Source organism: Scleropages formosus, chromosome 17 (assembly GCF_900964775.1).
Source record: "Scleropages formosus chromosome 17, fSclFor1.1, whole genome shotgun sequence".
NCBI lineage: Eukaryota > Metazoa > Chordata > Actinopteri > Osteoglossiformes > Osteoglossidae > Scleropages > Scleropages formosus.
The window spans coordinates 11841654-11867879 of record NC_041822.1 but is presented as its reverse complement, the minus strand read 5'-3'; the positions used below and the strand labels follow the sequence as shown (position 1 = coordinate 11867879).

The window sequence follows — 26226 nt, the reverse complement described above, 5'->3', positions numbered from 1 at the left end:
TATCTTCTGAAAGGAACCAATTTATTTCACATCGTATATTAAATTTAGGTGTCTTATAAATTACATTTATGTTATTAATTTAACAGATGCTTAATATTACAATAAATCAATGTTTTTGGTCTAAAATGCCATTTAGAGTATTTAGTGTAACATTGGTATCATTAAATAGTTTCATTAAAGTACATTTATGATCTGATGCATGAGTTTCAGACTAATGTAAAAACAAAGAAACATATTTGGCATAATCAGAAATTACCAAATATATTTATATATTATTACTTGTGTTTTTGCATATATTATTTTGATAAACTCACATTGCTATTAAAAAGTATTTTAATATATTTATAGTTAACAATAAAATTTTTAAAAATCGCTGACGGAAAGGGGAGTTTGTTCACACATTCAGAACCGTGCACTGAAACCCTTCCAGCAAAAAGAAGCACTCATCCTACACTCAAACGACATGCAATGTGACGAGGTGGGAAAACTGCTTTTGGGCTTGAAAAGTTATGATCTATATTATTCTTAATTTAATGCCAAACAGCCACTTTTATCCCTGATGAGACCATTTAACCCGAAGTGATCTCCTTCAAAACCCAAAAGCAAAAAACCTCTGGGATGCAGAAAACAAGAACATTTTTTTTAACTTTCCGAGCAGGTTCTGAAAGACGTGCGGCAAACCGGCGAGGATAACTGTTCATTGACTTCGAGAGACCCTGAGGTCAAGGAGCGAAGCCAGAGCATCTTTCCCACCGCACCATAAGCCCGTCATCGCACTGACAACTGGAATCTTTCCATCACATCCGGAACTCACATTGTGATCCACAGCAAACATCTGTGGTACGACTGCTCGACATGTGCAGTGAGGATGGCCTCAGAATCACTCAGCCTAGGGGTTTACAATAGGAGTTTAAAGTTTGGAATAATAACATGCATCAAAAAATATGCACTGCAAATTAATTTTCGTCCCAGTGGTTGTGACAGTGACAAGAGAGCTTCGAAACTGACAGATGAGGGAAAATTTGAACATTTAGTGGCTTTCAGGGAAAAAAAAGAGGAAAAAAAAAAAAATCTACAACACAAGACAATTTTTGCTTCAGTGTTTTCTGTTTGTTTTGTTTTTCAGTGAGATCAGCGCAACCATATCCTGAACGAAGGGAAATGTGGATATTGGCTCAAAGCAGAGACAGGTGGACTTCACTGGTAAACACTTGATATATAGTGGCTCGTCACAAGCTTGAACACACACAGAGGGTAACCCTTCTCAGACAGAGGATGTGGTCTCAGGTTGACATGGTCTGGTCATCCTCTGATGCTGGAGAGCTGGAGAAAGCAAGATCAGCCCTCAGTCTGAAGCCAAAGTGCTGTGAATTACAGTAAGCACTAATAAAACTCTTACAAGCCCTGAACTTAAACACCTAAAGGACAGATTCCCATTAAAAATAATGGTATTCTGCCGCATATCATCATCATCAGTAGGTTTGGCTCCCACCTTCCTCTTGTGCCCTGAATCAGTCTTTTTTCCACCTGTGGTGTCTTTCCCTGATAGCTGGCTGCTCCTGACCCACAATGCTGCCCCTCTGCCTCAGCCTGGAGTGCGCTGCGGCAGTTCTATCTCCACTCATCACACTAGCAGTTGCTGCTGTTCCGGAACTCTCCGTTCTCTGTGATCTGCAGCTTGGTGGGATTGGTGGGGGAGATGCCGTTGCGCGTCTGTATGCTGTACCGTTCCTTCAGCTGCGTCAGGGCGCTCATCAGCCGTGCGTTGGCTGCGTCCAATGACGCGATGCGCTTCTCCTGTGGGACGGACACGGAGACAAGAGTCAAAAAGCAGGACTGGTCCACAACATAGGCTGTTTTGATAAATATGTTTTTTGACTCAAGAGTGGAGGAGAACCGTTAACACTAGATCTCTGAGATAATTTGATGGAACTTTGGTAAATTAGGCCATATTTTTTAACCAATTTTTTTACCACATTTTTTACCAATTGCTGTTAGCCATTACCTATGGCTTTGTTATATTTACATTTACATTTATTCGTTTAGCACACGCTTTTCTCCCAAGCGACGTACATCTCAGCAAAAGTACTATATGTATTTGTGTTATGCACTTGTCTTTTCTTAGTATATTGATTGTCTCTACACTGTAACCCATTTCCGTTATCTTGCTATTTAAAAAAGAAAAATATATAAAGAGAGAAACAAAGAGTGACTGACTGAGATAAAGTCAGGCTTTAGAAGTTATATAACACACAGTACCAGTAGACCCTAGAAATGCAGCATTCAGGTAAACAGTAGTCGTTCTCCCGTACTCCTGGCATGTTACAGTTGTTTCTGTGATTTTAAATTACACTTGGATCAGGACCCAGCTGTGACTTACCACATCTGAATAGAATTAAGTTCTCATCAAAATCAATGACATCTATCATATACATACAGATGGATTTGGTATTCTCTTTTTAATTATGTTTATATACTCATTTTATCAGCATGCGTGTTGGGGGTTGGATCATTGCCTTGTCTGGTAGGAGACTGAAATATCATTAGTCTGAATTTGTTTGTGGAAGGAGAGTGGCTTGGCTGGATCCCAAAATAAATAAATAAATAAATAAAAACAAGCAGCGTAAATTTCTCACTACTGCCACAGAGAAGAAATTAGACTGCATTATCCAGGTCAGGGTACCAGGCGGCCTGAGTGAATTTGCACAGAACATATTGTTAGGGGGCGCAGTGGCGCAGTGGCGCAGCAGGTTGGACTGGGTCCTGCTCTCCGGTGGGTCTGGGGTTCGAGTTCCGCTTGGGGTGCCTTGCGACGGACTGGCATCCCGTCCTGGGTGTGTCCCCTCCCCCTCCGGCCTTACGCCCTGTGTTGCCAGGTTAGGCTCTGGCTCCCCGTGACCCCGAATGGGACAAGCGGTTCAGAAAGATTGTCATACATTAATTCTTCTCATGATATGTTCTCTCAGCCCTTTTCTGAATGTATCATAAAAAAGTCTTTTTTTTAAACCTACTGCCTAATAATAAATATGAATAAAGCACAGCTTGTTATATACAGGAATATTCTTAATCACACAATTTCATTTCTCTTTGTAAGCAATAATCTGTGCTGTATTCAGTAAAGATATAAAAAAAAAAAAGACCCCAATGTAAGTAACTACACTCAGATGGAGCTACTTGGAAATAAGAATTTCAGAGCAAAAAGAATTTATTAATCACCACCAAGTTTAAAACTAATCTAGATCAATAAAATAGCTTAGATTTCAATCACTGGAATGTATTAATCTTTGTTTCAAAACTTTGGCTTTATTTCAAATCACTTAAAGAATGTTGAGTAATTTTTCAATTATTGACGAGCCTAATCAACAGGGAGAAAGTAAACAGCGTAATAGTGGGACATAGTTGCAATTATTCACTTTTAAATTCACAAACAGGCCAGAAAGAAATACAGCAAAAAATTTACTTACATGCTTGTCTAAAATACAGATTTTTCATAAGGTCTTGCACAATTAACTTTATGCTCCACATTTGGTGCTGATGACCTACCTGCACTTTTATTAATTTGTGTTTATTGATTTTGCCAACACAAAGCCACTTTTAAAGTTAGTATATTAATCTACTAACATTACTTATCCAATAATAAAACTGAGTAATTTTTTTCTTCCATTCGAACAATTTAAGCTAAGGACCTTACCCTACGGCAGGTGTGCTGATTTGAACCCTGGCCCTTCCAGTTACAAAATGATAACCACTACACCATCTGCTTGCTGTTAACCTTTAAGCTCCGCTGGACGAAAGTGTCTGCTACATAAATGAAAGCCTAACTGTATATGTACACTAGGATGGATGAAGGTGCTTCAGAAGAGCAGTATGACAAAAAGTGGGCTGTCCTGTGTTCCCTGAAAACCGATCAGTTATGTGCTGGTGAAAGCAAACACCCTGGTATTCTGTCTCTCATCCAACTGCAGAAGGGAAGATCCGTATTTTCGCTCTAAAGCCTTAGTTTCTGTATACTGGACCTTCTCATTAAGCAATTAATTTCTACTAACTGTCATTAAGACTACTGAAAAGTGCACCTGGGTGAGCAGAAAATGCCCCATTTAAGTCTGAGCTCCTGCAGTAGCTCTGAGAGAGGACATTCTCAGTCTAGTGGAATGGAAAGACAACTGGAAGGTAGCAATGCTGTGGTCTTCTCTTCTGAGGCCAAACCTCATATTCCTGATGCTCACCTGTGCCTCGATGATCTTCTGCTTGGAGTCGACGACAGCCTGCATTTCTGAATGGTCCTTCTTCAGCTCCTCCTCGACGGACATTAACCTGCAAAATTCACAAGAGAAAGAGTGGTACATTGCATGAGCCAAGTCATTTCTAAAAGCACAAAGCTCAAACGCAAAAGAACTTAATGAGCTTATTTCAACACTGTGCCTAAGAACTCTATGAGGCCTCTTCACAACCCCAGTCAGATAAGTGCGGTTTCTAGAGCTTTCTGTACAATACTGTGCCCCAAGGAGAAGCGTGCCGCTGTGGGCTATGCAACATTGCTATTTTTAGTGCTTAATATGAGGTAATAATGCAAATATGCATGACGGCCTGTGCTCCCCATCCGGCGCGTTTACCAACCACAGACATTGTGTGATGCTGAGAATCCTGTCTATAATCACCTCATTCATCAGGCTTCAAAAGTGTGAAGAGCAACAGAACAGCCCATGGGAGTGATACCGGTGCTTGAATACACTGTCAGCAAAGCAAGTGTGTTTGACATTCTGGGTGGTGGTTCTTGCTGAGGCACTGCACTGTGGGGGTGACTATGAACCCAGGCTATGACATCAATGGAGACCATGCCTGCAGCAGCGCAAGATAAGCAACAGAGGTGTGGCCGGGCACTAAGCAACAGGAGAATGAAATGCAGATTTGCTTCCTGTGTGTTTTAAGACATAAAGTAAATATGAGAAAGGTACAACTTCAGCAATACCATAAATAAGAAAATATTCAATGTAGTTACTGTAATGCTCTCTGCTGAATGCCAATTTTACTTTATAGTACTGACAAATTAAAATTGAATTCATCCACATGGTATAAAATGATTAATAAACTACACACCAGAACACTGACTAGAAATCAAAAACAGAAACCATAATTTCCTGTCACACACTCTGTGTGATACACTGTTGGGGTCATATTAGATTGGACTGCTAGGTGATAGATGGATGTCATACCCAGAATAGATTATGCTGAGCAGTAACGCCACCTGCAAAGCATGCATGCAACATACATAAAAAGACATCCAACAACAGACCCACTTTCGGGTGGAAAAGCAGAGCAGCTGCGTTGCTATCCCTCCGGCCAGGAACAATTCATAACAATTTAATGGATGATAAACAATCCCTGCCCCCCATTAATCCAAATTCAGTTTTCCTCTTACTACATCTTGCTCAGTCCAGAACTTCCCGGCCTTTCAGATGAGCTCAGAGCTCAGGGACTCAGACCTTTCGTATGAGCCTAGAGTTCAGGGACCCACCTGGTGATGATCCCCTTCATCTGCAACTCCTTGTCCTCTTGCTGCCGGCGCAGCCGCTCCTCGGACTCCTCCAGCCGGGCTTGATATTCCATCAGCATCTTCTGGGCGTGCTCGTCCTGGCCCTTCATCCGTGACTCGTACTCCTCCAGCTTCTTGGCCGAGATCCGCAGCTTATCCTGAAGGACGGCGATTTCCTGCTGGTACTGAAAACGGGAAAACTGCAGGGATCAGGAGGTAGAAGCACACACCTACAACTTATAATGAAAACAACCAAGTCTCATAAAAAGAACCATCCACTTAACAATAGCTTCTGCATCTAATATAAATTAATGTTGTTAAAATTCCACCCAACACCACCCATTATATTTTATTTAATGACCACACTGTGTAAAACAACACATTTGAATAATTCTACTTTTTTCTTTTTCAACTGAATATTTTAGAACATTTCCTATAAATGCAATCAGCCACCACCTTGATTTTGTAACTCTTAGCCTTAGCTGGAATTTGCTGCGTATATAGTGTGTAGTGAAACATGTTTCTTCTTTTCAGGGAAGCTCAGTGTGTGTGTGTGTGTGTGTACACATACACACAACTTTATTTGTACAGCTCAACCTGTTCAATAATAGCCAACTGTAAAAATTTTTACGAGAAAACGTAAAAACTTCCTCAAATGAAAAAGCTATTTCTGCTTCGAATCAACATTTCTCCCTAGAGAACCATTCAATGAGTACAAATAAAATCCTTCAGCTCAGCTTGAAATACCTTCTTCACAAAGTAAACACAGCAGGACTGTCACAGAATTTAACATCACGAATATTTATCGTTCAGTTCTGACACTCAAGCATTCATTTCGGAACATTATCGAGAAGTTCAGTATCAGTCTCGCTCAACTTCTGTCCTATGCAAAATTTTTGATAATACGCTGTAAGAAAGTAGTACCCAACATAAACCTTGTGAAAGAAACAAACCACAAACAAATAAACAACAACCGCTAAGAGTCAAAGCCATTTTTTTTTTCCCCTCCTCGACAAACACACAGTTCCTTTGGGTGTGTACAGTAAGTGTTATCGACTCAAAAATGCTTGCTGAAGACTTTTGTGGTTTTCACAGTAGAGGAAGGTATAGAAGTGGTTTTTTGTTGCCCTCTTTCAATGGACTGTGGGAGGAAATCGTGCAAACACACGCATGCCACCATAGGTCCTTAATGTAAGAAGTCTGAAACAAACAATTGCCTAAAAATAGCTTGCAGGGGAAATTCTTTAATAATTGCATTTTGCAAGATGTAAAAGGATACTATTTAAAATGTACAGAAAAGTGTGTTGGTACTGTTAGAAAAACCATGAGCAAAGAGTAGTTGGAGCTGTCTGCTCTGGTGGTGTGTTACCTAAAGACAAGTGAATGCAGCAAAAGGCTGACAGATTTACTCCTCGCACTATGTGGATTATCAGCAAGTCCCTTGTCTTTCACCTCTCATTACTGTACGTGCTGATGAAGGCATCCTGTCGAGATGCATTTGTCCAGTCACGAAAAATATAACTATTTTTGCATGCTTGTGTGTTCTCTCCCATCTTTGCTTTACTCCCTGATTAGAAGGAAATAATGTTGAGAACATTTGAAACACCCTCATATTTTACTCATTAAGTTTTCTTCAAAGAAGCTTACTTACAATGTCACTTTTTAGCATGCTAAATTACAATTATGAACTCATTTATACAGCTGGGTAATTTTTATTGAAGCATTTCAGGGTAAGCACCTTGATAAAGGGTGCTACAGTAGGAGTGGGTATTTGAACCCAGGTTCTTTGAGCCCAGCGCAATGGACCTAACCATTCACAGCCTTTTGCCACCAAAACATGATGCACGTTTTAACATTAAATTCACATTAAAAAAAGATATATGATTATGTATTTTTGGACATTTAAAACACATAAGTTTAACATTTAAAAACATGTTAACTACTGTACACCATCCATCCATCCAATTTTTTTTCTACGACATGTACGATGCATTGGAGAAATACATCTGCTAAATGAATAAGTGTAAATGTCAATGTAAATTTCAGTGCCTGCTTATCCTGAGCTGGGTTGTAGTAAACCAGAGCCTGTCCCTGTGTACTAGGTGCAAGGCTGAGGAGGGTACACCGTGGATAGGATGCCAGTCCATTGTAGGATATCCACTTACACAGTCACTCACCCATTCATGCACTACAGGCAATTTAGAGTCACCAATACACCTGAATGGGCTGTCTTTGGTCTGTGGGAGTTCACTAGTGTAACATAACTTCCATAGACTTAGCGGGAATTGAACTCATGTGCTTTTGCACCACCCATGCGCTGCGAGGTGGCAGGTGGCGGCGCTACATGCTTTTTTCAAACCGAAGAAAGCCTGCATTTCACTGATGGCTTATTATCCCGAAAAGTTAATTCCCATATTTCTATCAATTTTAAGTCTGCCGAAATATAAGGGCAGTTAATTCCAGTCTGTCTGTTGTGCAGATGTGCAGCCATTATCTACGATAAGAAGACAGAAAAAGAAAATTTCTCAGTAACAGTAATATCAAGCCAAGTTATTATTTTGCAGATGTATTTAGCGGTTCTAACAACATTATTAGCGAGAAAACCATGGCAGCGGCATGAAATTAAATCAGCATTGGCCTTGTTCAATTTCCTTTATATATGTCCTCCCCACTGCAGATAGTGGCTGAAACTTACAGATCAATATGCATCTAGTTACAAGTGCCAAACCATAGCGATGGCAGCACCACCTCATCTGCTAAACTCCAGCTATCAAAAAAGAATTAGTATTTAATGAAATCCACTTTATTAACCAATCACCTGCAAGATAGCCTGTTAACCATTCAGAGTAAAACTTAAAGCATGATGTCAAGAGCAGTTGTTTCATAAAGGGACGAGACATTTGATTAAATGAAGAATATCTGAGAAAATTACCTTTTCATGATATACTCACAAAAACTGATACACATATGAAAAGCAGATCGATTTTTGAGTGCAACAACTGACCACGTTGCTGGACTACCAGAGAATGCAGTATCTTGTGTTTTGTTGTTGCAGTATGGTCAGGTTTGCTATAATAACCTCATAAGCTCCCTTCATCTCTCATAATAACAGATGGGCAGATAAAGATATTCCACTTCACTTCTCATTTCGTGCAGAACAAGCTGTGTGCATCTCAGCCAGTGTGAGGAGAAAGCACACAAGGTCGTGTGACATGACTGTAGGGAAACTGAGCTGTATGTAAGCTGTATTAATCTTAGTGCTATAGACACGTGTGCCACTGAAGGCTGTGGAAGTGGGAGAGCCCCATAAATACACACTTTTTTGTTAAAACTGAATAGCAATGGCATGATATGAATAAGGCAATGTTGCAGTTGGTAGAAATCGATCAAATTCAGGAAAATCAGGCTGGGTCATACCTTTCCACGGCAATTCCAACGACCGATCCATTCCAAATACCTTTACAGTGTATTTGCAATTAAAGCACCAGTTTAGGCAGACAGTGTTAGGAAGGTTACCATAGGCACGTATTGAGCTTTAAAAGACCGGAGACGGAGTGGTTAAATTGACCGGTATTGAGGACAGAAAAGGAAGACAACTGATAGGGACAGGAATGGTGGGGATTCATCACGTTACCTTCTCGGTTTGAGTGAGATCATCCTTGCTTCTGAGTTCGTCTCTGTGTTTGGGGTCCGGTTCCATCCCTTCATGCTCTATATACTGCACGTTCATGTTCAGCAGCCAGGCTGCGGTACGGTCCAGGGCATTGGGGTTCACTGGGGATGGGGCCTGGTGGAACAACCACAAGAAGAGAGTGAAGAAGAGTGTGAGTTTACTCTGCTGGCGTGGAGCAAGGCACAAAGCATGAGAGAGAGAAGAAGGACGTTAAATCAGCTGAAATGAGAGAAAGGACACCTTTGAGAGGAACCAACATAACGCATCAGTCTCAGGTGAGTTACACTCATGGATGCCACATGTAGGATTATTTATTTATTTTTTGGCTGCTGTTTTTTCCAGTTGCTGTGGTACCGAAACGATACTGAACTTGCCATAAACACAACTGGCAGTGACCAATCAACAGTAAAAGAGTCAAATCAGTTGTACATGGTGTTAATTTTGAAACAAAATGTACTCACTGAGAGCAGAATTTACACTGTAGATTCTACTGTGAAGAATGGAAGAAAGGAAGTGGATTCTGGAAATAAGCTGACGCTTGTGCGAGGAATGGAGACATTTGTCAGCGATTAAAAAATTACGGGTATGAAGCATGAGTAGATTTCACACCGCCATTAAAATGCAAGCTTCTGCTGTGAAGTGGAGGTTATCTGAATTATTTCATCTATGGCAGGTTCAAAGTGATGAAAAGGCAATTATAATGCCTAGTTAGTTTCAGTGCATTAGAAGACAACAATCAGCATAACAGCACCGAACAGTCACCATTAAATCGGCAAAGTGCTGAGAAACTGAAGACTATTTCACATTTAAGAATGTTTTTAAGCTAGTTTTAATAAAATCTTAAATAATTCAGTTCTGTCCAAAGAGCCAATAAAAAAAGTTACAGTCTCTAAGGGATGTATGCTTAAAATTTTGTGTTTAATATATATGGAACTGTAGAATATGTACAGTGAGGCATAGGCCTATTTCTCTAAAATTTACCTCCTTCAGTTACATATTACTGTGAAATGAAAGATATAAATATTGTGCTGAATCAGACTACAGAATGACCTTGGGCTCCATCACAGCTCAGTGATCCCGATCCCTTAGATTCCTACAGCCAGCCTTCATCATGGATCTTCACTTAAGTGAGCATAATTAGTGATCTGTATACATTATTTTGAGTAATTATATCGATTTGCTGACCACTGCAGTACCACTATCAGTAAGAGGGCCCAATGAAATGCACTATTAATGTCGTGCACCAATACCGCACAGCACATGTGCGTACAGAAAAACAACGTTGTACCGATACGAGATGTGTGTGGTGTCAAGATGTTGCATCCTCATGGTCAGAGAAGTCTCTGTCAGCCCCCCTTTCACTACGTATTCCCTGCTTTCTGATGTGACAGGTCCCTTAGGATAGCAGTTTAATTTTCAGCATGCATTTTTTTTTTTTTTTTTTTAAACTGTGAAACTGCACACTAAGATTGTTCTAGTTCCTGTTTTGCAGCTATGACTTTAGGACTTTAGGATTACTTTGTGCACCACTGGAAAAGTTACACACAGCCTTGATTTACACCATCTGAGAAGCAGTACAGTGACAGGAAAAAATACAGAGCACTATGGTATGTAGCTGAAGTTGTTTAGTAATGCCAAGGTATGCTTGGCTGGTTTTTAATGAAGATTTATTTCCAAGGTTTTTGAAGAACCATCTTGGCAACAGCAAGAGGCATCTAGTCACTACTCCACTGCAGAGAATTAATTCAGCTTGTCCACTTGATTCCCCGGTCCTTCCAAGGCAAGGGTCGTGTCCCTTGACTAATGCTCCTTGCAATTTCTTTACAACTTTGCTGACTGATTAGTGTGTACTACACTGCGATAAGAGTGCAATTCTAAAACCAAGCCTGTATATCTTCTGCCCTCCAGTTTAGCGACTTGTTTAATGGCTAAAGAACAGCAGAAGATGAGACTCAACCAAAGTATTTTAGCCCGTGAGCAGGACTGACCTGCTTGTGCAGCGTACGCTGCTTCATTTCGGGACTGTCTCCTTTGGAAGAGGATGATTGTTGGCGCAGCCTCGCCCCACTGCCAGGCCAATCGGGGGATGATGACATCATGCTGCCGCTGGAGGGCCGGGGGTACGGCGCAGTGTTCAGCAGGTTAGGGGGTGTGCGCCCTCTGGTGACTGTAGGTGGAGGCTGGTCGATGCGGCGCTGGGGCCCGGCGCTGTTCTGCCGTGGCACATTGGACTGGTGCTGTGACTCGCTGAGTGACAGCTGTCGACGAGCGAACTCGCCGGAACGGCGCAGGAAGTCTTCCCCAGTAGCAGCGACAGCCATGCCAGGTGCATGATTCAAGAAGGAGTGCTTCCCTGCTGCCGTTTCCTCGCTATTACCCTGAGAGCTGACGGAGCTGTGACACTCGGACCCGGAGTCGGCCACGCCCCGTGGCGACACCGGAAGGCCCGCCGCCATCTGATACACCGGGTTCTGGAACGACAACGGAGCCAGCAGCTGGGGCCGGCCCGGGACGCTCTCGGAACCAGGTGTAGTGGGGGTCTGCCCCGCCATTCTCAGGGTGTGTCCCCCACCGCTGCTCTGGGGAGTGCGAGCGGACCACATGCCACCTGTCTGGCCAATGGAGGACTGGCTGTCATTCAGGGCATCGCTGCCTGATGCGTTGGGGCCGCTCTCCATGCTACGGCTGTCCTGCAGGTCCACCATGGACAGGCTCTTGCTGCCATTGGGGATCTGAACATCGGCTTCGTTGGCCTCAGAGTAGCTGGAGCTGCGTGCGGGCGAGGCCTGCACACCCGATGTCCTCGTCACAAAAAACAGGTCCTTATTCTCTGGAGTTGGCGACGGCAGTCGCGTGAAATCGAGCAACCTGAGTGGGTGAGACAGAACTGAGAAAGAGGCACTGTGGAACAAGGGCACCGTAGATAGTAATAATCTCGGTACTTTAATGTGGAGTCCCGATACTTTTAGAATCCTTTTTTTTTTGAACCAAAGACAGAAGTCCTGTGGACAGAGTGGTTGTTTCTGGTAATAGATAAAATGTGACTTCCACTAAAGATGCCAAGCGGGCTGTGGAAAACGTATGTATTGCAGTTAAGCTTCCCCATTTGTCTTTCCCTCTGCTGGGAAAGCTGAGTTTATAGCCCTCTTCAGTGTGCTAAAACTAGAACACAATCTAGGAGATTTATTCTGTCATCATCCCTGCCATCACAGACAGAACTAATCCACACATTTCGACTGTATTAATTTGCTGGTAGGAAAGGAGTGCTATTTTGAACAGATTAGACAGTATACGAAAGGTATAAAACAGATGTCATTGGCTACCTGATTTAACCTGCTTAATTATACTTAATCACTATACATACTGACAATGGCATAAACTCACTCATTTGCAAGAGTACACGATGAAAAAATACACTGCAGTGTGTGATCATAATGCTGGGAGATGAGCCTCCACAGAAATCTATGAATATCTTATCAACAACATACCTCTGCTATATTCTTTGCATAATTCTTTCCAGAAATGGATGGGACAGCTGTGATGACTCAGTCTTCAGATTTACTCAAGTGCAACAAGTTATTAATCCTGTAATTCTGTCTCAACATAGTCCGGCCCTGACTGCACAAGCCTCCAAGGCTCCACCCTTTATGTCTACGCTATCTATTCGAAGACGGCGCCTATGGATTGTAATCACTGAAATGAATCAATGGTTTTAGAGGAGCTCATTTAAACTCCTGCATTAATAAGATTGCACACAGTGAGATATCAAAGGCATGGAGACATGTCTGGTTGTACACTGTGTGTAAATGGAGAAGTCCACACAGACAGTAGGCCTACAGTGGAGACAGGAGACTTAACTGGCGCGACCTTCCTTACATTATCCAGCATTACAATATCGATTTGGATTTGATTACACGAATAGATCACATTACCCCAGATGCTGGAGAGCTTAACTCACGTTACATTTTGCAACTGACATTTACTTGTTTGTACAGCTGCATGTTTAATGGGGGGGATTCAGCTAAACTATCATTCTCCCTGAAAATTTAACCCTGTATGTTAAAAACAGAACTTGTTCACGGTGGCTTGCAAAAGTATTCAGACCCATGACAAAATCACACTTTACGATAAAATTGAATAATTCCTTCCATGTTATTTTCATTGCAAATAATTCTACCCAAAATTAATTTGTTTAAGTCAACATGAGTTTTGCATCAACTTTTTTAAAATAAACAACTGAAATATGCTGTTTGCAGGTATTTAGATTCCTCACTGTGGCAAACATTAATTACATTATAAGCACAAATTTACCTTAACAAACCACAGTATGTGAAGGGTCTGAATATACAAGCTGTAGCATGTTTTCTTAGCAAATTCTTTTCTTTTCAGATAACAATGTACATAAACATTATGTATTTCTACAATTCAATATTTTACTCAAATAAAAATCAAGTTAACTCTCTCACTCCAGGACGGCACAGAAATATCACTCATTCTACCTAAACCCAAGATGAGATGGTCAAGGGGCCTCTGTGATCTGACCTAGACAACAGTGCTGCCTCTTACCCAGAGAGGTCGCTGTCAATGACCATCTTCTGAAGGCCAGTGGATATCGTACAGCCGATGGGAGGAGGAGAGGCCATGCGCTCGGAGGGGGCCGAAACAGGGGGTCCGGTTGGGTTGCTCAGTGCAGCGTTAACATCTCTCAGGACCCGGGGCAGCGGGCCTAGCTTGGTGGCAGTGCTCTGCAGATGTGAGACCACACTGAAACTCTACATATGTCATAATCCCACCTGACACACTTTTGCTTTTCCAAAGAACCCAGCGCAGCCTTTGAGCTCATCAGTTTCAGCTAAGTCATCTTTCTGCTCTCTGGCCTTCTCTTCCATTTTCTATCCCTTGCCACTTTTTCTTACAGGTGACAGAGATCATTAAAGAGTGCACACATCAAAAAAGAACAGACGGCCTGGGATGTCTGAAATTTTATGCCGATACATCATCACGAGCACTCAGCATGTCAGAAAATAATGTCCTCTTTTCTGTTCAGATCATGGAGGTACTACTTTCTCTTGTACCTGCTCCATCTGTGAGATCACTTCTGACAGCAAGGAGTGAAGGGTAGACAGCTCGCGGCCCAGGTCAATATATCCTTCGAACCCTGCGGTGTTGGAGATGGTTTCTGGGTTGGATATTTCCAGCAGGAAGCGCTGCATATTGGTCCATTCGTGCTCCAAAAACTGATTCATAAAGGACATGTACTCCTCTTTACTGCCAAACCTGTCAAAAGAAGGAGTCGAGCTCAGTGAGGACTGTAGGAAATGCCGACATAATTCAAAGCTCACTTGGCAGCCACAGCCGCAGAAGTCAGAGCAACTCACTTGGTGAAGTTGGCTAAGTTCTGCGTGACCTTAGCAATGAGGGTGAGCGTGCGGGCCGTACGGTCGTCCGGATACTCTTGCATCAAGCCAAAGAGTGACGGGGACATGATGGCTGGACACAGGAAGCGCAAGAACAGCGATGCGCTGATGAGCCGCTCGCTGATGTCCGGTCGCCCACGACTGCTGCACTCTTGTCGCCATGATGCAAACACCTCCTTCAGCTCCCGAGGAAACACACTGTTGGGGCAGCATCAAGGGATGTGAAAGGCTAGAAAGGGTGCAAATTAACTCACTGTAGTATTTAGTGGTGGGCTTAAATTCACTTTTAAAACAGAGACTTTAGACACTTCACTGATATTCACAAAAAAGAAGTTAAGCATTACAAAATCAACCATTACCGCACACTTAGTGCACACTCTGATGTTTTAACACTGACATTTGGTCAGTCATGCGAAAATTATCCTGGTCTGTCAATTGAAATCTGACAATAACGTTCAGTCGTATTGTATCATATGGCACCTTTGAAACAGCTTAAGAAACAATCTTTAAAATTGAGCTTCAACGTCACAAACCGAACTAGGTGTTCAGAATAAATGATGCTCACCAAAAACTTGTCAGCAAGACAATGGATGGGGAAGGGAGAGTTCACCTTCCGAATCTGACTTTGGTAAGAAAAGTGAGCGAACACAGCTGTGCGGACTCAGGTCACACACTCACAGGCGTGCACAGGGTCTGAGCCTAGAACCATCCGCAGAAAGACAGCAAGGCCTCTTCACAAGCCTGATCAGAACTGGAGCTAGCATGTAAGCGCTACATGCAGCTGACAGGTCCAAACCTCTCTAGAGCCAAAGCCTCTTGAATCTACCACCCAATTCCCATTTAAGCGCGGTTCCTTCTAAAGAGCCAGCAGTTTTGGCCGCTAGACCCAAAGTTACTTAAAATGAGCCAACAGTTCTTGGCCAGACAGGATCTTGGCTCCTGTGCCCTTATTGTCAAGCAGCAATTACTTCAAACTTCCTGTTGCAGGCCACAGTGAGCCTGTCCTTTACTCAAACTGCATCAGTCAAAACGTCACTCAGCACACTCTGCAATGTTTGTCTTGCTTACACAGGAGCACTGGAGAGGAATCCGGATAAACATTTCAGTGACTGTTTGTCTTTAGTCATCCAGTAAGGCACAGAAAAACACTCAATGTAAACATGACGTTAGGACACGTGCATCTTAAACAGTCCCATTGCTCCTCTCTCTCTCACTTTCATGGTCATCCCAATTCATACCTTCATCCCTCCTATAATACTATATTTTTCTATTGTTTTTCCACAGCCAAACACACATTCGATAAGGCTACACTACGCCTATTGAGGGCCAGTCCCCTCATCTCCCGTCGTCAAGTTACTATAGTTACCAGTAGGAGTTGATGATCTTGCAAAAGGCCAGCTCGCAGCACATCTTCAGGTTGCCCTGATGTTCGGGCAGGTCACCCGAAGAGCACTTTGAAGGGTCCACTTCACAGTTTTCGTCTGATTCGTACAGCGCTTTGATGAACTCGCCTGGGGGGGAGGAAAGACTCACGGTCGGAGAGCGGTGCCAGCATGTGGTCTTACGCGCACCGAGAGCACAGCTGAATTCCAGCCAACATTTCAGCCCCGCACGGCAGCCCACACCGTTCGCACATGGACAAGCACAAATTGTTTCCATACTGCTTGGATGGTTGCTTCCTAGAATTTCTTGAAAGAAATAAACTAAACAAACGTGCATCAGGGTAGTGCAGAGCCAAACCCATAAAACCCCCAGTTCTCTCAGTACAAGTGAGTAACTGATCAGGCAGATTTCTAATTAAATCTGATTTCATTCTGCTCTGTAGCTGCTGTGTAACATTGACATGCTTCTGTTCACGCAATTCGTTAAGGCTGATGAAACAGAAGACTCCCCTATCTGTCTCACATCATCTCTTCAGTAGTCAACCAGAGTGCTATCCACCAAAACATTACATTTCCAGTCAAGGGTGTCTGTTTTCATTGATAATTTAGATATACGTTAGAAAGGGAAAATTATTAACACTTAATTAACCTATGACATTTCGATTCTAATTTTTCCATGCCAAAAAACAAATAAAAAAACAATAAGAACTATACGCTGACAGATAGAAATATTTGGCTGCAGAGCGTGAGCCATAGCTCCAGAACACGTGTAACATGTGAACATGTCATTAAACTGTTCATCTGATGAATTATAGTGGGAGGCTGAGAGTATGCCGACATGCTGCATTTGTCATCCACAGAGATTCTTTTCAATATAATGAAAGTAAAGATGAACGGATGGCATGAAGCATTCCCGAATGATTGCCAGAGGTAGGAGGGAGTGTGACGTGTCAGCGAGGAGGGCTGGGACTAGGCAGCTCTTGCCCGTGCGTGTAGCTGGCCTTGTGCGGCAGCCCCCGTACAGAACTGTGAAGAGTAGGGACCCCCTTCCCCTGAGGGGAAGTGAAGCGTGCCTCGCCTGCGAGGGCGGTCTTCCCCAGGTAGTTCCCCGTTCTCAGTTCACACCTCAGCTACTGCCTTCACTTTAGTGGCCTCTTGTATCTGTCTCACACTCATCATATTTTCCCCTCTCATTAATGCATCCTTTTGAGTCCCCTGTGACTGCCGTTCCATCGCTTGTTGCCGGAACTCTCACTCTCAGTGCATGCATAATTCAAATGCACCACTCCATTCTGGAGATGAACAAATAAACATTTGAGTGCAGTCTGTTTTGTTATTGTCAGGCTTTGTGCACTGGAATTCTTTCTGGAAAAAGGATGTTTGCTAAATAACTAAACAACAGCAGGGATAATACATACACAACAGCTTCACAGTGTGACACCATTAGAGACTGCAGCAGCTGCTTTGCCCCTTGTGTGGAAGTGGTCACACAGAGAGATACGGCAGCGGATCTCCTGAGCCTGAACTGTAAGTCCCTTATTCGGAATGAGCAATATTATTGCAGGTGTGCCTGCTTTTAGACAGCAGAACCTTTCCTTCCCTGGAGAATGTATACCTCTCACAGAGATAAGCAGATGCACCTGATCTAATGTAACTTGACATGCATAGAGTATTCCTGCAGGTGTTATTGGACACTATACACTCCACTGAGCCATGACTATGCTTAAGCGGACCACTATGTGAGGGCTTGGGGAAAACTGAAAGGAGACAGAGAGGGTGCTCATTATAAGTACTGCTATAACTGCAAGCCTGCAGCTAAGAAATATATATAAATAGAAACCCAATTAAAGGTAAATTTCATGCAAGTGCAGGTGTAATTTTTTTTTTGTCTCTTACTTAAATTAGCGCATATATAACACATTTTCTATATATATATATACACACTCAGAATTAATTTTTTTTAAAAACATTTGCGTTACATACAGTGAAAATACTTTTATAACAGAAAAGTTTTGTGCGCGAGTGTGTGCACTTAAAATGTAAAATGATTTAACTTGCGGGGAACATAACCATCTTGCAAAAGGTCATTTCGATCACCACTGTGTAAAAAGCAATGACAGTATGGTTGGCGGTCCAATCCTGAGCATGTTTCAGCAGAGCCCCCCCTTCAGGAATCGGCAGGCTAAATATAAATCCTGGTCAGAACCTTAGCAAAGCCCCGTCTGTGCCTGTGGATGGACATTTAAAGGCCTCATATACTAAAGATGCTATTGACTTTTCAGGCACTCTAGGCTCTAGGGAACCCCAAAATGTCACCAAACACAAAGACATCAGGAGAGACTCTTACCATATGCCAAAACAGTGTTATCACAGGGACAACTTCCTTTTCCTATTCACCAAACAGAAATCATTCTCCAAAACATCATCTCCACTTTCTTTCCTGCTATCGGCAAATATGAAGTCAAGTTGAAATGATACAAGTTTCATCCAAAATTAAGATGTCTTTGTTCTTTCTTGTTGCAGGATGAAGAGCTGGCTAACTCAACTCACCAAGAGCATCCTGTAGGTACTTTTGGCCCACAAGTTTGAGATACTCCTCAATGGCCTTTGTGGCCAAGGTGTTCTCTCTGAAGATGAGGTGCTCGTTCTCGCCGCACCTGTCCACCTCGGACATCATCAGATCTGTCAGAAAGTCCTGGGTGAAAAAAGAGGGCGACATGTCAGGAAGAAAAGAAACACTGACCTCCTTAGAAACCTCAAAGCAGTGGTCACGCATTATTGCATGACTTGATGTAATGAAATTAAAATCACAGTTGCAAGTAAATACCAGGATCCCTGCCATGAACCCTTGCTACATAGGGATAACAAGGGTGGGGGGGGGGGGTATATTCCTGCAATTTTCAATTGAGCCTAATGCATCCCTCAGGACTGTGTATAACTCCACTGAGCACTACTGCTAATATTCTTGGTCACCCCAATATCTGACAAGGTACCGCCACTGCCATTACACCACTGCCTCACTATGACCCCTGCTACAAACTCCAATAGTTCATAGCCATCTTTTTCTTTTATGGAGTGTTTGTACTTCCACAAAAAAAAAAAAAAATAATACATAAAAAAAAATTGAAATGCACAGAAGCTGTGAAGGAAACATTCACTGTGTGAACACTCAAAACCTCACTAGGTACAGAAGTGATAAGCGTAAACCAAGGTACACAAGCATCGAAATGGTGTTACCTTCTTGACAGCAAACAAAGTGATTAACTGATACTTCAACATTTTTACTTCTGTAAAACCACTTATCTGACTCATTTTATCTACATTAACTATAATGGGACCTCAGGGTTTTAAAGATTAGGCCGGAGCATATCTTGCATGTCTTTTTCTTATAACAGTACACTTTAGACTTGTAACAGTGTTGTACTACAATTGTACCAGGAAGCATAATCTCCATATGTGATAAGCTATTATGAGATGTTATTAAATGGCATTTAAGATCTCTTGCTAAAGCTAACATTTTACAGGCACTAATACTACTGATATTGCTGTGAGCCTCCTGTGTTCTGCCTCCTGCAGAATGATTGTAAGTATTGATTAGGCCCATATGTGAATTACAGATAGGAGTCTCTGGAGGAAGCCTTTGTTATACTTTCCAGACATCCGTTTTAATTATGCTTTCCACCAATGAGTTTTCCAAAAAGAATTTCTAAAAGCCATGTATGTACTGCACGGTATGCGTTTAAGATTGTACTTGTTTAATTCTGTTATGCTACATTTTCCAGTGAATCAAGAGAAGTGAGATCCTGAGTATAAAATAAAAATGGAGAGACGCATGGAAACGAACGCAGTTAAACACCATGACAGCAACAAACAAAGGGTGGGTGAATTTTACCTTTTTTTTGCAGTTCTGCTAAGACGTGCCACAGAGTTTGTACAAAATATGGCCTAATAAGAGACACCACAGGCACTGCCTCTGAAAGGCTGGGCTCAAAGCAGAGTGATGATTCACTCCGATATGTTCTTCACTCGCTGCCAGTGGATCCAGCCACTTTCACAGATGAAAGTACTCCCCTCCTCTACATGCCAGCTATTTTCGGATTCCATCTCTAAAACAACCTCCCTGTCTGCGTCACTGTAATCGTTTCCGGCTGACTGTGTTCATTACTGTGTAACGCCTTGCAGGTTAACTTGACAATGCTGGGTGCTTCTATACTTTTCCAAAAAAAATAAAAAAAGAAAAAAACGCAAAAAGCCCAATTCCCAAAACACAGATATAAAACTATCAGCGAAAGAGGACTAATGGTACTTGCTTTACATTTACTCATTCGTTACTATTTAACTGCTTGTCCAAGTCAGGGCTGTAGTGGTCCGAAGCCTATCCTAGGAGCACAGGGTGTAAAGCTGAGTAGGGTACATGCTGGACGGGATGCTAGTTCATCACAGTACTGGCTTTATGATTTAACTTCTAAAATTTAAAAAAAAAGACCTCAGCCAGATTTTAAGGGACAATGATGTAAAAAAAAAAAACCCGGGACAAACACTTCCTCTCCTCAGGGGTAGTAATGGCACAAGTAATCATGCTTAGTGCACAATCAAGTGTACAAATAAAAATTTCAAAAGATCAGTCAAAACATAACAGGCTCTTGCCTCCTGCAGGTAAAGTATCTTCAGAAAACTCTGTACTTCTCAGATTCTCACCAATGGGCAAGGACACAAACAGACCCAAAAACCCAGTAATGTCCCTGTTGGTGTATCCTCCCTGGACTCAAAACGGCATTGTATATCTTCCCAAGGCCGACCTTTTCTGCTCCCCTGGAATCCTCCAGTAATTAGCAGCAGTTGTGTATTCACACTTGGGGGATAGTGTCAGATCAATTACACTCTGCTCAGCAACCTCTACCCACATGATAAATACCAGGGGACAGCGGGCGATGTTCAATCTTCAGTAAACGATGCCATAATCATACTTGCCTTCTGGCACCCTGCAGGCTCAACTGTGACTCAGGAGAACATAGTAGCCAGACCAGTGTGGTCTTGCTTGGCCCAGTGCTTATCCGCAGATGCTGATTTAGTTGCGGTCAGCCCGGAAGGATTCTACCCAACATGTATCAGTCCACCAAGCCTTAGATGCAAGTTAGTAGAATAACTGCAGGACAGACTAAGACAAGCTGTTGTCAGAAACCAGCAGTGGCACACCATTTTATTCACATTGCTCCCTGAAGTCAAAGAGCTCTGTAGCTGCACAAATCCTGGAGCCAATACATGTGCTTCCCTTGATTTGCAATCAACAATATCCCTCCACCCCCCAAGGCATTGGCAGAGCAATGAAAAGATGCGATTCCTTCTGCATTAACATCACATCTATTTGAGCAATTGAGTATAGCTGCCACCACAGGTCACGGCTTAACATCATTAATATCCGGCAAAAACAGTCCATGGACTGAACTAATGATTTGGGAGAGATAGGAACGAAAGTAGGCTTTTAGCTCAAAGCAAAACATCGGGAAGAGGAAAATGAACGCAAACAGACAAGCAGGCATGTGGCAAAACGAACTCAAACTCCCAACAAGTCTTGTCCACTGGACTGAACCCAATGAAAAACAAGAACTTAGCCAGTTTTAAGCTAGTGAAGAGGATTAAGGCTTTAGAGAAGATAGTTATAGATACTAATGATTCCTGTTAAGTGATTCCTGTGCAATTTCCTTTGAGAGTTTTGCATGTCTGTCTGTCTGCCTGCCTAACCAGGGAGTGGTGGTGAGACAGACTGAGAGGTATTTTTAAAGTCTGGTGGATGTAAACATGAGGGGTGGTCTGTAGGTGCAGACAATTTTATGTCCATGAAATACATCTGTACAAGATGCCAGACCACTAAGATCTAACACATCAGGGTTACTGCTAAGAATACAAGCATGGTGGGAGATGAAGTTGACATTTTAGCAAAAAAGGTAATACTGCATTGGCCATAAATCATAAACCACAAAAACAAAGTAAAAATAAAAATAAAACAAAAATTGGCAAGCCATGGTCTGTAAAGGAAAATGTGAAGTTTGCAACGTTCTGAAAATATAATCAGTAGTCTTGTTTATTATTTATTGGTCTTGGATTCTGCTGCTTTAAACAGGAAAGAGGATCACCATGAAAAATGATCTTATTTGAAAACTCGTACTCGGTTTGGGATTAGCCAATGTAAAAGAAAAGCCACAAGGAAGAAGTCAAATAATTCTCTTGTTTTCAGAATAAATTATAAATATTAAAGAAAAGGATAAAATAAAATAATAGGATTATAACCTGTAACATTCTTCCCACTGGCTACAACACTTTAGGGGGTATGGAAAATTCATTTGCCCCAAGGTTCAGTTTCTATGGGACTCACTGAAACTCTCCTGAGATTGATTGGGTCCTCCATCTGCACTGAAGAGACCATTAATAGGGAAAAACTTGTCTACACACAAGCTCTGAATCTCAGCAATGCAAAAATCTGAATGCCCTTATGGCATACAAATGAATAAATAATAGGACAGACTGGCTTAAGTTCCACCATACATCATCTTCTGTTCCACTTCCTCCAAGACAGTTGGCATGTTGATGCTGCTCATTTTTTAGAGCTTGAAACATTTGCAGTAAGAAATCAGCTCCGAAATCCTATGGTTCGGGGTCTGCGGTGTGTGGAGCATGACGTGCCACCTGCGTGCAGGGATATTGCTGGAAAAGCAAACCCTGCTTCTTCTCTGATCTTAAACAGCAAGACCGTGTCCCGCTAATGAATTGCTCCTCTCACTGCCTGATTAATGTGGGCATCAAAAGGCCCCACCGGGGAGCCTGGACCTCCTGGGTGGTGATAGACCTCTGGGAAGGGGTATTTCTTTAGCTGAAGTGCTAAGAGAGCCACACTTCATAAACATTTTTGGTATTTCTGCTGTGTACACGAGACATATGAGAATGGACCTGGGTTTAGGATCCCATGGATACCCCAGCTCTGCAGCACAGGATCTCTGTTCACAGCTGCAGCAAAGCAGCACAGAGCAACATAATGTATTCTGGATTGTAAAGCTGGTGAGCCAGTACAAAAAATTTAAGGTGGTACAACCATGCAGTAGTGCAACTATTGAGAAAGATGTTTCCTCTTCCCGGCACAGAAAATGGTGCCTATATATCCAAACATGCAATACAAAATGCATACTCTGCACTTGACTCTGAAAGTGGTCTGAGCCTATTCTCTATCCCGCTGGGAATGCTCCTCTAGTGCCAGATCAAATCCCGTATTGGACAGATGGCTATGATCTTTGTGCTTGTTCTCTTTTTCTTGTGCCACATGGGAGGATGGTTGGGGAAATGAAGGCTGCTGTGATCAGCTCACTGAGGCTCTTGAACGTGTTCCTGTGGTCAGGGGTGACAAGGGCAAGTGCGACCTCTGCGTGATATGCTTGGCTGCCTAAAGAGGACAGGACTCAGACACACCATCAGCATACTGCAAAACCAACCGTGTAAAAGTCTGTTCAGTTCCACTGATTTCATCTGAATTTTTTCATCACATCACATAGATATATACGGCTTAACAAGAGAAAAAGTAAAAAAAAAAAAAAAAAAATAGTACTACTAAGTCTGTTTAAAGGGTTTATATGGGAATACTGGAATGACACAGGCATATATTTAAGATTGAGATAGCCAATAACACATTTACTAATACAACAGGACATTGATTATCCAAACTAATCGGGACCAATGTTGGTTTGGCTAATCAAACAGTTCAGATAATGAAACATACGTGAGAATACGGAATGACAACGCATTATGGTTTCTTTTGCTTGTAGACGCCATTATTATGACAATAGTGCAGGAGTATTGAAAATAAAAAGCAAAATGATACAGTATTTCTTTTCAAAATAGCCACAAACAAACTGGAACATAGAATGATAAGAAACAAAATAACTGTGATAACCTCACACTTCAGTGGCTCGTAGCAGAATGAGTGAAAGCAAACCGCTGCCGCCACCCCCCGCCACCCCCACCCCACACTCCCACGGTCACAACGGACAATGGTACAACAGACAATAATGAATCAGGGTCATGGAAAACTGTCCTGAGTCCACCCAGTAGCTGAAGCCAGCATTTGACTTCTGTTTTTAAAAAATATGGGAAAGACACGCAATAAACGAAAGGAGTGATACTTCAACCTAACAACCAGTGAACTAAAAGTAGATTCAGTACTGTAATTTTTTTTGGGAGGGGGGGTGGGGGCTGCTGGTGGTTCAGACAATTGATGATTCTGTGTTTTTGCTTTACCAAAAAACTCTTTTTTAAAAGTGACTTACAAAAAAATCACTTGATTTTTATCCTTTCAAAGATCTAGGCAAAGCCTGAACGAGCAGCTACTTGACAAGTCAGGAAGGGTGTCCTCCGTAGGGGCAGACAGACTATTGTCAGCAAGTGTTGTCGACAGCTGTCATATCCAACGGTATTGATCTGAAGCCACTCTGTTGAACCTTTTTCAAAGAGCTTCTCTAATGTTCCTGGTTGACGAGCGATGACTCCTTTCACTTTCTCAAGCCCAAGTTCACTGTCCTGTGTGCACCACCAGTAGAGGAAACTTTACCAGGCAACCTCCTACCACTCACTGTGTTCTCTTCAGTGGTTCCTGTCAGGATGTTTTTTCCACAGAACTTTAAAATGTCGCTTTTGCATGCTTTGAGAAGTCAAGACTAAATATGCAACATGAGAAAAAAACTCCTTCTGCCCAGTATATGCTCTATTCACAGAAATGTGCCATTTTACAAATAGTAGGAATAATTGGTTGTCTCCCTGCCCCAACATGCACTGAGGGATTCAGTTTCTGGAAGTCCTTACACTTGTGAAGGTTCATTTCAACAAGCACTACTGGAGCGAAACATCCGGGATCTAGCAGAGGAATGCATTTACTGCCCAAAAAAACATGGAGAACAAAAAGAGAGATGTATGGCCTTTGTTAAAGGGGACATGTTTACTGATATCTGTCAGTCCACAGTTCGCACTGTTCTACTCCCCGATTTTCCCGCTAGGTGAAACAGTAAACATCCTATCCATCCATTTTCGGTGATCTCTTATCCACCTCACGGTCAGAGTGGCCTGGAACCTGTCCTGGGAGGCACAGAGTGTGAGGGAGGGTACACCCTTGGCAGGATGCAAAGCCATCGCAGGACAAATAGTCATTCACTGAAACATGCACACCCTAAGGACAACTAGCAACAGCTGGTAGCGTAGAGGCTAGCGCTACTGCTTTTGGATCCGAAAGTTGCAGGTTCGATCCTCACCTCCGGCTATACTAGCACCCTTGAGCAAAATACTTACCCGAAATTGCTTAAGTAAAATTACTCAGCTGTCTAAAAGGGTAAATAATTATAACCTTAACACTGTAAGTTTCTCCGGAGAAAAGCATCAGCTAAATGAATAAATGTATATTTAGTGACATGAAAAATATCTTTGGGCTGTACAAGGAAACTGGAGCTCTCAGAATAAACCTGCCCAAACACCGGAAGAACATGGAAACTCTGCGCGGAGAGAGCTGGATTCCAGTGTAGGTTCAAACCCAAATCCCGTGATCTGTGAGATGCGAGCGCAACGCACTGCACCGCTGTGCTGCCCAGAACCTTAACCGGAAGCAGTATTTAACTGGCGCCAGTTACAAATTTTTCACAAAACACTTGTTAAAATTGAATTAGCTGGAAGCTGATACCAAATTAAAACTTCTAAGACTGACGGCGTAGCTGACCGTACCCAAAAAAACCTCGACCTTTGATCAGATGATCTCTGCTGCGGGTAACGAAAATGTGTCTTTTAAAGGCCTATATCAATAAGAATGTACTTGAACTAAAAGCATCTGTTTCTCTAATAGCCTTGATCGGGTCCAGATGCGGGTCTTTCGGAATTATCGGCAGGGTGGCGACAGAGCCCCCCCCCCAGCCCCCTCGCAACTGAAGCGAGCCTTCCGCCGAAGCCGGTGCTAATGAGAACACGCTTGGCGGAACGCTGCGCTGACATCGTGCTTGTGAAGAACGACCTTGCGCGCGCCCGAACGCTGCGAGCATTAAGGTTTCACAGCACGGCTCGCTCGCCGTCAACAGAGCCGCAAAGTCTTTTCAGGAGTGCGATAAAATAATGAGAACTAATTAGCGAAGGGCCGCTGCCCTACTTCCCCTGGGCATTGTGGGTACACAGCACCGCCTCAGGCACAACAGTCAGCCCTGC

General features: G+C 42.6%; 1 protein-coding gene across 7 annotated transcripts in view; it reads right to left on the bottom strand.

The window, feature by feature from the left end:
• Positions 1-377: 377 nt before the first annotated feature.
• The window catches only part of dab2ipa (DAB2 interacting protein a), a 156512-nt gene continuing 130663 nt past the window's right edge, over positions 378-26226 (bottom strand). For 6 of the 7 annotated variants that reach the window (XM_018759463.2, XM_018759469.2, XM_018759464.2 and 3 more), the window contains 10 exons: positions 18556-18700; positions 15990-16134; positions 14585-14821; positions 14282-14483; positions 13773-13951; positions 11195-12074; positions 9168-9320; positions 5516-5718; positions 4227-4314; positions 378-1797 (listed from right to left, as the gene is read on the bottom strand). In XM_018759463.2, coding sequence (XP_018614979.1) covers positions 1630-1797; positions 4227-4314; positions 5516-5718; positions 9168-9320; positions 11195-12074; positions 13773-13951; positions 14282-14483; positions 14585-14821; positions 15990-16134; positions 18556-18700 — 2400 coding nt within the window. In that variant the 3' untranslated portion in view covers positions 378-1629. The remainder of the gene's footprint in view (positions 1798-4226; positions 4315-5515; positions 5719-9167; positions 9321-11194; positions 12075-13772; positions 13952-14281; positions 14484-14584; positions 14822-15989; positions 16135-18555; positions 18701-26226) is intronic. The other variant, XM_029259560.1, reaches the window with a different exon arrangement.